The sequence below is a fragment of the Artemia franciscana genome, chromosome 4 (assembly GCF_032884065.1).
Source record: "Artemia franciscana chromosome 4, ASM3288406v1, whole genome shotgun sequence".
NCBI classification, from domain to species: Eukaryota; Metazoa; Arthropoda; class Branchiopoda; order Anostraca; family Artemiidae; genus Artemia; species Artemia franciscana.
This window is the reverse complement of record NC_088866.1, coordinates 31,511,361-31,526,927: the sequence shown is the minus strand read 5'-3', so window position 1 is coordinate 31,526,927 and position 15,567 is coordinate 31,511,361. Positions and strand designations below refer to the sequence as shown.

The 15,567-nt window shown below is 34.5% G+C and overlaps 1 protein-coding gene across 2 annotated transcripts in view; it reads right to left on the bottom strand.

Annotated features, from left to right (window-relative positions):
• LOC136026297 (nipped-B-like protein B) overlaps window positions 1-15,567 on the bottom strand; it is a 173,710-nt gene that overhangs the window by 99,683 nt on the left and 58,460 nt on the right. For both annotated transcript variants that reach the window (XM_065702710.1, XM_065702711.1), the window contains exons 11-14: window positions 11,467-11,715; window positions 8,654-8,869; window positions 5,697-5,891; window positions 2,576-2,843 (exon numbers count right to left, since the gene is read on the bottom strand). In XM_065702710.1, coding sequence (XP_065558782.1) covers window positions 2,576-2,843; window positions 5,697-5,891; window positions 8,654-8,869; window positions 11,467-11,715 — 928 coding nt within the window. The remainder of the gene's footprint in view (window positions 1-2,575; window positions 2,844-5,696; window positions 5,892-8,653; window positions 8,870-11,466; window positions 11,716-15,567) is intronic.

The window sequence follows — 15,567 nt, the reverse complement described above, 5'->3', positions numbered from 1 at the left end:
CATAAGATATGAAGTCAGAAAATGAAGATGGCGGTACACGAATCATACAATTCGCATTCCAGCAACGGACTGCCCAAGATAATTCTCCAGTGGAAACCGCTTTGGAGGACATATAACCGAGAGAGGATCAGAAATGTGGTCAGACGGCATCAACGAACGTGGAGGTACGTAGGTGTTGTAATCTACATTCCAAATGGCAACCCTGGGCACAAAAGGACATGGAAGGCCGAAGAAACACTTCGAATGACATACGAACGAAAAAGGTCCAGAAATGTGATGACACGATCAACGAAAATGGGGGTACGTAAGTTATGTCATTCCTATACCAACACCAAATTGTCCAACATATTTTCCCAGTGGCAGCTGGGACGACAGTGAAGGCTGATGAAACTCATCACTACCACCCTGTAGGGCCTTGGAGGAACAAGCGAGGGAAGTTGTGTTAAGGATAAATAAAAATCACGATTAGATTTGATTAGGTAATAGCAAAACGATTATAAAAAAAAGGTAACTAAATTGCAAATCAATAACAGCAAATTAAATAGCGGAAAAAAAATATATAGCAGAATAAATGGGAAACAGCAGGTGTCAGGGGATTTTGAAAATAGAAGAAGAACCTGACTGTTTCGTCAAATGGCACTTTAGTATATATATATATATATATATATATATATATATATATATATATATATATATATATATATATATATATATATATATATATATATATATATATATATATATATATATATATATACATACATACATATATATATATATATATATATATATATATATATATATATATATATATATATATATATATATATATATATACATACATATATATATATATATATATATATATATATATATATATATATATATATATATATATATATATATATATATATATATATATATATATATATATATATATACATACATATATATATACATATATATATATACATATATATATATACATATATATATATATACATATATATATATATACATATATATATATATATATATACATATATATATATATATATATATATATATATATATATATATATATATATATATATACTAGCTGTTGGGGTGGCGCTTCGCGCCACCCCAACACCTAGTTGGTGGGGCGCTTCGCGCCCCCCCAAGCCCCCCCGCGCGCGTAAGTCGTTACGCGCCATATTAGTTACGCGCCATTGTAGTTGTGTCCCTGTGTCCCACCTGTGAATATAGATAGATTTATATATGTGTTTCAAACTACGTAAAAATTGCGAATATACAACATTTTTGGCTTTCCCACTACTGGAAGCTTTCCGTTTCCAATTGCCAGCAATTGATCTGAAAATGTTTGCATGGGTCGATTCTGGCTGACTTTACAGAATCACACTATTGAGCCCGTTCCAAACCAAATAACCAGAAAAAACCTCCCCAAAAAATAACTTTTTCGTCTCCTTTAGCCCTTATAGCACAAATATCCGCTAACAACCACAAAACTTATATTTCTAAGAACAAAGTAATTTACTAAAACTGAAAAATAAAATGCTGTTGTTGATTATAATTTTGTTTACCATATTATTAATAGGCAAAATTATTATTGGTTATCAAGGGCGTATACAGGGGAGGTGGAGTTATGAACTTTGAACCCTCTCCCCCGAAGTTTTTGTCCGACACGTAAAAAGGTAACAGAAATGCACATGATCAAATTTTTGATACTTTTCGAATAAGCGTATTTATCCAAACGTGTTTGCAACCCTCTTCCCGAACAAAAATCCTGGATACACCCTTGTTAGTTTTAACAATTACGATTTGAATTATTATAAAATCAACTTTAGAGAAACACAAAATAAATATTGGGAAAAATTAGAAAGTAAAATAAAGATAGGAAATAGAAATAGGGTACACCAAGAGTCCTTGGTGAATATTTATAGATTACCGAAGATAACTATGACACGCTGGTTGATGGTGATGAAACATGATCACCTACCTCGCGTCCTGGATGAATTGCCTGTAGCGGCACCGTGGATCTCTGATCTCTGCCTGGCAATACAGAGCCCCAGATTCACTCTCACCTGTTCAAGCACGGTCAAAACAAGTACATTTGCAGAAGAAGAGTCGTTAATCCATGGAGACAGTGTTTGTATATAGGAGGTAAAATTAGAAAGCAAACTAATCCAAAATTTAATTAAAATCTAGATTAGATCAATCTAAAAAATAAAATAGATAAATATAATTTAAAAACTAAAAAAATTGGTCCTCTCTTAATTATGTTGTTCTGTGTTGGGTAGTATATGTAGTTACCTGCGTTGAATTGCAAGTGACGAGTTGCGTTCCTTAATTCTTTCTGTAAGGAGGTGCTAGGATTGAAATCTGAGTAAGTTGAATTGTCTGGGTAGAGTTACACCTGGGTATAGTAAGAAGAAAACCGACGATACCGATACATCAATAAGGATAAGTAAAAGCCTCACGTCTCCAAGAGCTGGTACGTAAAATAAAGCAAGTAATTAAGTAGATATATAAAAGCAAATAAAACAAATACCAATAATAGTGGAGTCAAAAATACCTTTTCTCTTTTTCTTCTTCCGCCGTTTTTCCTTCTTCTCCTTTTTTGGTGTTTGCTGTAAATCACTGGGCTGAGGCTTTAACTGACCATTCATTATAATCGAACATGTAACTTCTAGTGCCGCGTCCTTATACCACTGAGCTAAGTAGAATTGTCTAGCGTTTAACAGAGCCGGGTCGTCCTTAAAACCAACAGCAAGGTAATCAAGAAGAAGACATTCGAGGATCTCAGTTTTACGCTCCTCCTTTTCAAGCTCAGTTGTTCCCTCCTTAAAGTAAAAATATTTTTTTTTTTTTTTTTACTTTATAAAACACCCCCATGTTTTCCGGGAATCTCGTCGTACAAGCACAAGCCAACGCAGTAGCGTTGATTTAGCGGAAAGCGTTGGTTACCTTTATTACTGATTTCCCTAAATTCATTTAGAAGCATCTCCAGGAGGGAGGTTTAGCAAAAAGCTATTTTTAGGAGTGTCATTCTCCGCCCCCCCCTCCCACCAAAAAATGTTATAAATATCAATGTTTCATTCTCAAGGGGGAGGAATAAAGCACTATCCTATCTTCTACCAGTGGGGATTCAATGGAGCCGGGTCTTTTTGCCCATCAGTGATGTAATCAAGAGTGGGGCATCCAAGAATCTCAGTTTAACGCCCTTCCTTTTCCAAATCTGTTCTTCCCACCTTTAAGAAAAAGTTTTTTTTTCAAAGATTTTCCGGAATCTAAGCATTTACAAATGAGAATCAAGCAGTCGAATTAACTCAATAAAGGACGACTTGTCTCCCATGCTTTATTTTTTGTCTTTTTATATTAAAAAAAAAATAAATAAATAAAAAACTCAAAGAGTTTGATAAGGTTTTCAAAAGAGTTCGACTAAGATTTGGGGGGAAATTATTTCTTGCCCACAAAGGCCCATTATTTTTCAAACACTTTTAAATGTTGTACTTTTTGTCTTTCAGGGATGGGGAAAGAAGAATGAAATGAAATAATTTCTGAGACCACACTGGCTAATCATGATAAAACAAAAAATCGCAAAGAAAAGGAAGAACGAGGACAATTAACAGTCAGTGAAAAAATTGAAAATTATGAAAGTATTTCGGTCAAGATCTCCGCTAGACCCGTCCTCGGTGCAGAATAAACTGATAAAAATATAAAAAAAAAAACCTTAAAACAAAACACAAAACTAAAATATGATGAGTCTTTCTCAGTAACGGTGAAAGGGTCATCATAATTTAGTTTTGTCTTTTGTTTTAATGTTTGGTTTTTTTTTTATATTTTTATCAGTTTATTCTGCATTGAGGACGGTCAAATGGAGGTCTTGACCGAAATACTTGCATAATTTTCAATTTTTTCACTGGCGGTTAATTGTCCTCGTTCTTCTTTTCTTTGCGATTTTGTGTTTTGTAAGAATGAAGTGCCACCCTGCCCTCCCCCGTGGAAGTTTAATAAAGCAGGATCATCCTTGCACAAAATATAAATAAAATTTCATTCAAATATCAGTTCTAAGTTCCTCCTTTTCAAGTTCAGTTCCCGCCATATTACAATAATTATATTCACCATGGATTCCTCAAGATTCATTTAGTCACTCTTCAACCCTTATCCTCAATCCTCGTAAATCCAATCCTTATAAAAATGAAACAAAATATAAATAAATCAACAAAATCATAGTATATAAACAGTCTATAAATAAATTGTACATACGTCCATGCAGTCTACAAGTGCATACAGTGGTCAAATATGGTTCTGAAATGTTATAAAATATCAATGTCTTCATTTATTGTTTTCTCAGGGGGGAGTAAATTAAGCACCATCCTATCTTCGCCCCCGTGGGGATCTCCCCTAGGGGAGAACTAAGGTAGATAGGTATACAGTAAGGGTAATTTAAATAGTCTATACATGGCTTAGAGGCAAGTGGTCGACTGAGATTGTTCATATCATATGAGCTATACCTATTGGGAAAGCCACTCTAATTGCAACGGAGGTAACCAACCTGGGTACACGAAGGAAGATTTGTTGGATTTTTTTTCAGAGGAGTTGTCAAAGGACTGTTTTGGGTACTCGTTTGACTCGTCAATATTCAAACCTAAGTGAGAAATGTGGTTCTATCCCGCTTTTTAGGGGAATAATAAAAGAAAGGTTGAGATGGTTAGGACACATTTTGCGTATGAAGGATAGAATATTGTCAAAGATCGTCTTTTCTGACCGTCCATTTAGGGACAAGCGTAAAGCAGGTCGTCCCCGAATAGCGTGGGACCGTAAGAAAGAAATTATAGGAAATTGGAACTTTTTGGGAGGAGTAAAGAGGGAGGCTTTGAATAGACTTGGATGGAGCAGTGTGCAGCTGTATTGGCCTCGAATGGCTTGGTACTACATCGAGTTGTTAGTAGTAGTAGCAGTAGCATAAATATATAAAACAAATGAACAGAACCCACCTAATATATTATAGAAATAATAGATAAATATAAATAGACAATTTAAATATAAATAAATTATAATTATCATAAAATAAAGTCAATAAACAAAAGCATAAAGGATAGTGGACCCAGCTAAACCTAAATGAAAAGCAGGACTTCCTCGAATGGTTTGCGAAAAGTTCATAAAAGTTTTTTTTAAGGAGTTATGATATCCAAGGTAAGGAGTAAAATTCCGCTGAGTTGTTAGTAGTACAACAAATAAAAGTTCAATTCGCTGACGCTCTTAGTATCTAGGCTACACACTTTAAACTAGCTTTACGTAGTTGGGTTTAATCAAAGCAAAAATAAAAAGTAAATATATGATAATAATCCTTTAAATTTTTTCTTCTTTTATAGCAAACAGTCGATATTTCAACTTAATAATGTGTATTGTTCTGTTTTATAATTATAAATTTCGTTCAACACAAGGATTTAATTTCTTTTCGTATTTTTTTATGCTCATGTACGGCTGATTTCTCTGGTCCAAAATGGAATTAACCTTTCACCTTAACCTTTCAGTCATTATAGCCCAAGAAAGTGGATCCTTTCTAAATTTAAAAGTCAACTGAAACTTCAAACACGATTCAAAGGCTCAATTCTTCAATAAAATTCAAATCTCAACTTAAAAAAGAATACCACAAGAACACAAGAGAGACCCCTGTATTTTACAAATACCTTTAAATACTTTAAGACGTCATTCTCCGATTCTTCCCAGTCAGTGATGGCGTCTTTGATGATGTCATCAATGAGATCATTCTTCTTATGAGATGTGACAGCATCTTTCCGCAGTTTGGCAGCAACAACACCCAAATAATCCAGAGAGGCAACACGCAGACTCATTTCAACAGTTTTTGTCACGAAATTGTTGACCTAAAAAAATACTCTTAACAACGAAATTGTAATTGAAACAAGAATATATTTGAAGTGTTTTTTTTTTTTTTTTTTCCTTTTTCTTTTTTTAGAAATGACTTATTATCAAATTATATAAAGACACACTGATATTATATCCTTTTTTTTCATTTAATATTTTATAGGTAAACCAGTTCGGTTCCTTCTGAGGCACTATTTTTCAAACAGTGAGGCGATATAAAAAAAAAAAAAAAAAAAAAATGTTGGACTTGACTGTCTGTCAGTCTAGCAGACGTACATTTTGTCATAACACAAGCACGTAAAACTGCTACTCGTTTCGTTACATATATGAGAAGACTAAAATAAATACTCAAGACAGAGATTTTTTTTCTTTATCATAAACAACCATTTAGCTTTTATTAATCATTGGCCTAAAAATTTTTGGAGGACAGGGAGGGCGGATTCTAATCAAGATTTGGGCCCTGATGCAAGAGAGGCCAGAACCATCACTGTCATAAGTATTTGACTTAAGCTAAAAGATGTGCAACATATCTATGCAGTTAAGGGTTATTGTCCAACAGACTAGTAACATATCGGCTATTCTTCATTAATGCTCCTTAATGGAGCTGTGGAGTGTCCATGTGAGTCCACGTGGAGTGTACTCCTTAATGCGTCTGAAATATCATTACCGAAATTCCACACAACGTTTAATTTACAACAGGAACTTCTTGTTCCCGTTGGATCATTTGGATACGCTCATACATAATATCCATGCCTTTCTAGACCGTGTGGTAGCCGAGACCGACCACCGCAGAGATCAATCCATTTTCGCCACAACGTGTAACGTTTTACCACGTTTTTTTTTTTTTTTTTTTTTTTTTTCATCGAAGAGATTTTTTTAATCAGGTAGCTTCTTATTGGTTTCTTTGTTTTAGTACATAGTTTTCTTCTTGTTAGTTTCTTAGTCTTCTTATTAGTTTAGTTTTCATTTTTAGTTTAGTTTGCTTCTTAGTTTGGTTTTCTTCTTAGTTTAGTTTTCTTCTTATTGATTTATTAATCTTTGATCTTATTAGTTACTAGATTACTTTTTAATTTTAAGTAAAAGTTAAGCTTAAGGCAAGTAAGGTAAAACGTTAGTTTAATTTAAAGTATTAGATTAGTTTTTAATTTATTAGTTATTGATCTTATTAGTTTTCTTCTTATCTATATATATAAAAATAAGTTGTCTATGTGTGTGTGTGTGTGTGTCGAGTGACGTCATGTTTGTGTGTCGACTGACGTCATGTTTGTCGACTGACGTCATTATAAGGATTGAGCTGTATGCGTCATGAAGTTGTTTGTCGACTGACGTCATGTTTGTCAACTGATGAAATTACATACCGGGACACAAATGACGACCGGGACACAGGGAATATAAATGACGACCGGGAACCTCAAAGAGAAATTACAGACTGGGACACCCGGACACAAATCACGACCGGGACGCAGGGAATATAAATGACGATCGGGACATAGGGACATAACTACAACGGGGACGCCGGGGGCACAGACGGGATATATAAATGACGACCGGGACACAGGGATTGTTCGAATAGAAACTACAGACCGGGACACAAATGACGACCGGGACACCGGGACACAGGGAATATAAATGACGACCGGGACACTCAACAGGTATACCGGGACACAAATCACGACCGGGACGCAGGGATTACCGGGACTGGGACACAGGGACACATCATTAGAATAATGAGGTATAGATCTGAATACGGATTGTTTTTCCCATGGACAATTATATGTTGCATGTTCAAGAGTCAGTAAACCTGACAATCTATTTATATGCACAGACAATGGGACAGCGAAGAATGTTGTATATTCGCATGTTTTATGTTGATAAAAAATCAACCACGGTCTATAGTAGCCAAAAATTTATATGTGTTTTAAAAAGAAGTTATGAAGTGATAAAAAATTTCCATTTGCATCGGATTTAGGAAGAATTTCGATTAATAACAACAGTAAAATTTTAGTGCGAAAATGTAGGCTCTATTTATCAGGATTCCGAACAACAGCCTGAAATCTCTCAAAAATGGCTTCGGATCGAAACAAATAGTACGCCTTCCCCCAAAAAAATATACAGAAAACTTAGTCATTTCTTTGAATTAGTGGTACTGATGTTTCATTTTTATTTTTAACCCCTTTTTTCACCGCTAGCGAGACATTTTAGCATCAGAGAGAGCTGGTTAAGGGCTCATTTTAAAGGAAATTGTTACATCTACATGTTTCGAAGAAGGCTTCTTTTTTACCACTAGCAGGGTGTCGGAATGTCATAGAGATATTTAAGGGCTCATTTGAAAGGAAATTCGGAAAGGAAAAAGAAAAACTGTATGTTTGTGTAAGTTCCAAAACATAACGACAAAAATAAAATAGAATTTTTGACAAAACTGCAAATTCAAATAGAAGATGATGCCATATTGGGTATAATGTCACAATTGAGTTAGAAATATGAATAGGGTTTCTTTTTCATTGGAAATCCGCCCAATGTGTATGGGATACAACTCCAACTGCAATAAAAAAAAATTCAAGTTGACTGGCCCCTTCATGGCTACAACAGAACGTTCTGTTCTATTCTCTCTTTTTTTTTGCAAAATAACAGTATTTATGAGTAAAATAATTTTACTATCTTAGAGAATTCCCCCTTAACTCTTTACATTTTGTATGATTAACAAGCACTATGGTCTTGGTCATTATTGACCTGAATTTCTCAAGAACTGACTTGTACTTACTAGGAGCTGACCAAGAAGACTCAATAAAAGTTCGGAAGAAGGCCATTCCGGTTTGTTAACAGTAACAAGCAAATCTTGAACAAAATTTTCAAACAGAGGTCTGTAGTCGATTTCCTCGCCTTTTGAGGCACACTTTCCCAGGAACGCTGACAGGAAATTGGCAGCTGTTGCTATGGCCATTTCACATTTCTTGCATATATATGATTCTTTGTCCATCTAGAAATTAGTCCAAATTAGATATTATATTCCAAGGAGAAGAGGAAAACGCATTCGTTTTAGAGGAAAACACGATAAATAACAAAAGAGCAAACACAACAACACTTAAAGTGAGTTTTAAAGGAAAACACACACATGCGACTGCATCGCAATGTCATCCTATAGAATTAGAAAGATCTAAAAATTCAAACTTCGTCTTTTATTTAGAGCCAGCCATGAATTTTCTGAAATGATACGAATTCTTGGTCATTAAACTCTGATTAGCTGATAAGAAGATAGTATTTTTATGGTAATATGCCTGTTAAAAAAATAGGTAAAATTTGGATTTATGATTTTTCTGGGTAACTTTACATGGCACTGGTTACCCTAAACAATACATAAAAATGAGAACACGCTAACTTCAACTTAAAATTTTTGGGATTTCAACTGAAGGTCTGTTTGTTGAAAATCAACCAGTAATTTTCTGAAAATATGAAAACTATTTTGATTTTAAATTCTCTTTTTATTATTTCAAGACGGTGGGTATAAGGCGATGCTGTAACTTAAAGAATCATTCTATTTCGTCCGTTATAAACTTTTTTAGCTTGTGTGGCCACACCATTTGGAATTGATTGGGTGGTCTTACCATGTCTTGTAGAGTTTGAGTAAGAGATCCGAATAAACGAAGCGTTTCCAAAACAATTTGCCCCCGAAAGAGTAAAGTTGTCGAGCAAATTTGAGCCCCTGGCGCCATATTCACAGAAATATTCACGAAGCGTGAAATCAAAAAGAAGTAGCAGACAATGTTCGTCACATAATTCCTGTTGTTTTTCGAATTTGGATCAATCTTACTCCAATACTTGCTAATGTAATTACTTCGAGACATTAACGTTGTTGACGTCGCGATTTTCTGGGTAATGCCAGGTCATCGGTTCTTTTTCTCTGAGACTTGAGTTGCATTTCCTATGAAATAAAACGATTCCGAAACAATTTGTCTCTGAAGAGTGAAGTTGTCGAGGAAATCTAGGACCTGATGTCCCAAAAAATCAGAGTTTGTTAATTTGGATTTTGAAAATAAGTTTCACAAAACGTAAAGTTAAACAATAAAAATAAAGTACAAATTGTTTTTCGAATTTGTGCTAGATAAGAAAATACTTTCAAATGTGCCTACTGCCCCACCCTCCTCTATTTTTGCATATCTGTCAATCCACTTCCCCATCTTCCAGATCTGGTTTAATCTTTAAACTTCAGACGAAAAATAATTTTCGAGAAAAGCTCAGTCAGTGGTGCTATGATTAGCTGAAAAATTTTCCTCGAATTCAGACATTCAGTCTCAGGACTAAGATAAATCCGGACGTTGTAATTGAATTCAATTAAAGAAAAACGAGTCAAAAAATAGAACCAAAATAAGGGTGAGTTGAGAAATTTTTTGAAAATCCTGGAAACTAGGGGTCAATTTGTAAAAAGCTTGAAATCGCTGAAGGGACCTCAGAGGAGCCAGAAATCTCACTAACCTAACCTATCTTTTACCATTACAAGTAGATACGATTTTGTTCCCAGAGGACATTTTCCTTACATACAGGATTTAAGTGGTAATGGTTTAGACCCCCTCCCTTCCGTCCTCTTTAGATGAACGATTTGTCATGGAAAGTTGAAGCATTTAGACGATGGAAAGTTGAACCTTGTACGATTTCGTGTATTTCAAACCAATACTGAGTCAGCCGAATCTCAGCAAAATGAACTCCAAGCAAAATTTCAGTTAGGCATTATCCATGTTTACAGCCATACCTGAAAGGGTTTGAATTTGAAGTTAACAATATGTGTAGCAAAAGCCGGTTCATGGCTGTACTAAAAAAAAAAAAATCTCACATTTGGCGTTCTCTTCTTTTCTCTTCCCAATATCCTCGTTTAGTAATTTTAGTTTTTTCTATTCTGTTACCATATTTTGGGCAACCATTATTTACTATGTTGTTTCTTTCTTTTAACTTCCGCCCTTGCACTGTTTTTCTTTCTTTTTTTACGAAAGGGCTCAACAAAAAAAGAATTAAACTCTTATTTTTGATTTACCTCTAGATTTACTTTCCTCATCTTTTTTTCTTCATACACTCCCTTTTTAGGGGTTTCAGCTCGCTTTCACTATCCTTTAGACAACCCTTCTAACTACTTTTTTTTGGCTTTTTACTTCCTCTATTTCCTTCCTTATTTGCTTTTAGTGAACGAGCTCTACAAAAATAAAGCTAAAATCTTACAGTTGATTTGCCCTTTCCTCTTTTTTTTCTTCCAACTACCCGCTTTTAGCAGTTTCTATCTTGTCCCCACGCTTTAGAAACCCTTCTTATTACTTTTTTCGTTTGGCTTCCTCCCTTTCCTTGTTTGTTTTATTTTCAAGGTAGAGCATTATAAAAAGAAACATTGCTTTTGATTTACCTCTAGGCTCACTTTTCTCTTTTTCTTTCTACTCATTATCCCCTTTTAGCTATTTATAATATGTCACTATACTTTCAGCAACCATTTGTATTAGATTTCAGACTTTCTTTTAGCCTCCTCTTTTTCTTTCTTCGTTTTATTTTCAAGGAAGATACTTATAAAAAAAAAAGAATAAAAAACTAAAATCTTACTTTTGATTTTCCTCTAGGCTCACTTTCCTCGTCCTTCTTCTTCTCACTATCCCCTTTCGGCGCTAACCAATCTGGAAGGACAACTACACACTGGATTAATTGTAGTACCAACGCTGTCAACATTTGAACGTTTTCGTCTGGAGAAACGCGAAAAGTTCGTAAACTTCGTTTGGACGACGGAAGACGAGCAATCGAGGCTAAGATATCGTCAAGAACTAACCGTCGATGCATTTCGTACCGTGAAAATAACTGAAAAGACAAAGCACAAGAAAAAAAACAAATCTACGTACAGTAAGACCTTGACCTTTAAGTACTAAATTTCGGGGCGAAGGCTAAACAAGTAAAAACGGGAGGGTTATTCGTGAATTAATTTGATCCTTATCAAAAGTAGATATTGATACAATTTAAATAATTTTCAAATATAGTTTTGACGTTAGTTAGTTTTTTACATGTTATTTTGTAATTTGTTTTCTAATCTTCCACTTGATGCTTTGTTTTGACAGGTAATCGTTGAATTGGCTATTTTTGAACATTAGCTTGACATATAAGATGTAACGCACTAGCAATGGATTGCATCAAATTCATATGTCTCTTTTTTTACATGTTGATCTCAGTACAGGGTAATACTAAAGACCAATCAGTCCTAAAAAAAACGTTATTTACAATTCTACAACCAAATATATTTCCAGGAATTGAAAGGAATTGCTACAAAAAAATGGACATAAATTATCTAACAAATTCTAAACGTTATTGGAGATGTATTAACAGAATTATAGCCAAAAACTAAAAAGAAAACAACTAAAAATCCTTAATGAAGATATAGCTATGGCAGCTTTTTTTACAGTTTTGTATCGCATTATTATTTTTGTTTTCAAGTTTGATATGCTATCTCAATCGCTATTTTCATTTGAACGACTTCTTTTTAATTTTCCAAATTTCCATGAAGTGCTGGCGACATATTTTTGTCAGTTAGCAAATCTATTTTCACGACCTGACAGAAGACAGTTAGCAACAACTGAAGCGGCAGAAAAAGGCCCCAGGGGGGGGGGGTCAAGCTATTCGCGCTATTTATTGTCTCTGTCGTCATTTTCTTAGGTATAACCTGTGTATACGAGTTGCGTGCACTCTGTGTACACAATTTTTCAGTGTCCTCGTACTCGTACTCGAGTCAATTATCAGGGGAAATGCCAAACATAAAATCAAAACAAGAAAAATGTCTGAAAATTAATATACAATTTTTAGTTGGACTGAAAAGGGCTAAAGTTGGCTAAGTCAGACTAAAGTTTCGCTGAACAGAATAAACTAAACAATAAATTAAGCAATTGCTTCATATTCTCCCTTTGTCACTAAGGAAGCTAGACTTCGTCTTTTAGAATGGACTAAATTTTTTAAATAATCCCAACTTACTTTTGCTCTAACTCAGGGGGTTTCCTTTTATATTTTGAATGCTGAACATATCCTAATACATACTATTATTATTTAGTGTAGATTCTGAAAAGATATCCAAAGAATTAAAAAAAAAATGTTCGTAGTTGACGTTATAATGGTTGCAGCAATTTTAAATTTAAATTTCATTTTATATGGGCTTTGTTATGAGTTTGGTTTCACATTTTGAATGCTGGATATATGCTATTACATTCCAATGACGATGTCATAAGGGTTTCGGCAATTATGCATTTAAATTCAATTTTATGGCGGGGTTGAACCGATATAGTCTGGATAAGGACTTAAATCTCAAAGACCCATTGCCTACTCACCTCCAAAACAAGCAAAAACTAATTATCGACTAGGGGACGAATGGTAAATTCCACGTCCTACTCTTGCCAGATATTTTGCCAGCTGCTGGACTCTTCCTTTCCTTCATCATTTGCTCCACATTAAGAGCTTTCGGGTCAATAGTAACTTGTTTGAACACATACCCCGTGTATATTTTTCTAGCAAAATTTTTACTTTTACTCATTATTTCCTCTATATTTCAAGCGCTCCATATGTATTATTTTATAGTATTGTTGCTCTGTGTAGTTTTTGAGAGGATTTCTGAAAAACAAAAAACTACTTGCAGCTGGTGCTGCGAAATACCAATGTGATTGCTGCGATGGTTAGACAGTACATACCACGCCCTGTTGAATTTTATTAAAAACAATATCTTAATTTGGTTCTGATTTACCTCAGGGTTCCTTTAAATTTTTAATCTTCATACATACTATCACATACTATTGTCATTATGTGCGGCTTTGGGAGAGTTTTCTGTAAAACCTTAAACTTCTCGCAGAAAAATAATATTGGTTTTTATAATTTGTTTTATTACTATTATTTTTTTGTTTATTTTTATTATTGAATTTTTTAGGAGGGTTTAGCCACAGTGTCCTCGGTGATAGAAACCAGAAAATCATTTTACTGCTTTTGGCCATTTTTATTTTCCTATACAAAAAAAAGCTAATTTCACAGAGAGTTTTTCGTTCGCCTAAGCATTCTAAAAGAACGATTCCCATTAAAGTACTTCAGAAGCCAATCTGGATAAGTCCACTTTTTAAGTTTTTTGAGGTTTTAGCTATAAAATATTTTATCACTTTTAACTTTATAAATATCAAATACTGTTCTATCGAAATAGGGTCAACACACAAAGCAAAGAATAACTATTTTACCATTCAGTGGCGCCAATTCACAAAAATTAGGGAGAGAGAGAGGGTCAAAATATCTTTATCAAAATCTGCAGGGGGGAGACGCACTTTTCTTATTTTATAATTTTTTTTTTCAATGAAAATTCTAAAAATGCATTTTTCGATGAAAAATACCAAAACATGGACTTCCAAAATCTAGGTGGGAGGGGGGGGGGGGGGTCCAGAAGATCCCATTCTCGAGTACATAAGCACCATCAAAAGATTAAAAAATTTTAAAGGCAAATTAAAGTCAGAACTAGAAATAAATCTATGTCATGTTTATTCTGGTTTTGTTTCTTTGGACAAATTAGCCTCCGAATAGCTAAATTTGAAAATGTCTGAATATTTTTACCATTTAGGAAAAATCTAGCTTCTGTGACCTATTTACCGAGAACAGAAAAAAAATCATCCTAGATCTTTTTGTTCAGGATTTGCAAAATCTTAAAAATCTACCAACATTGCTGAAGCAACTTAAAAAAAAATGGGTCATAGGTAAACACAAATGCATTTATGGGAGGTAAAGGTATGTATTACAAGGATTAATAGGGAGAGGTTATAATCATATCCGAACACGCATTTCTTAGAACTGGATTTTTTCTACTGTTAAAATGACTATTGGAAAACTCTGTTCCAAAAATGCGGACATGGAGTGAGGCTTAGAATAGATTGGGGTGGAGAAGGGGGCGCACCGATGTGTTAGCCTCAGGCAACTTGGGGCTGCAATGAGTTGGTAGTAGTAGTAGTAATTTTTCTAATATATCTGGATGATCATTCCGAATGATATTGGGAAGCTTCATCATCCTAGGATGAATCCTACCTTTTTATAAAGGGAAGCTTCTCCTCCCTTTATACAAATAACAATTAATAACAATTTGATACAAAAAAACCAGGCACAAGCCTCTTAGAATTCTCAACGAAACGAGAAACTAATAAACATATGAATAAACATACATAAAGTCCGTGAAAATTATTAAGTTCTTTCTCGAATGAAATAAAATCTGGGTTATCTGGTATAGATGAGGGCAATCTATTCCGCTTGCTGATGGCCCGGTTGAAGAAGGCCCATCTTCTGGTCCTTGAAGAAGCGTCTACCTTGCAGTTTAAAATTATGGCTACGTAGACTTGATAAACTGAACTGTAGAATGTCGATAGGTGCAATGTTATCATAAAAGGCTCCTTTGCCGATCTTGTAAATTTCGATCACGTTGCCCCAACAAAATTGGTAGACCAAAGTCGGTAATTGAAGCATCTGAAGCCGTTCTTCACAATGAAGGTGAGAAAGTTAAGCAGAATTTTGGCATTCTAAGATATACGTGTTCAACCGAGTAAGTGTCCGTACAATAAAAAGGCATATGGCACAATGCCCATACTCCAAGATTGGCCTTAGCGAGACCTTGTAGAGCCTGCATAGTATTTCCTCATCGGGAAACTTGAATGATCT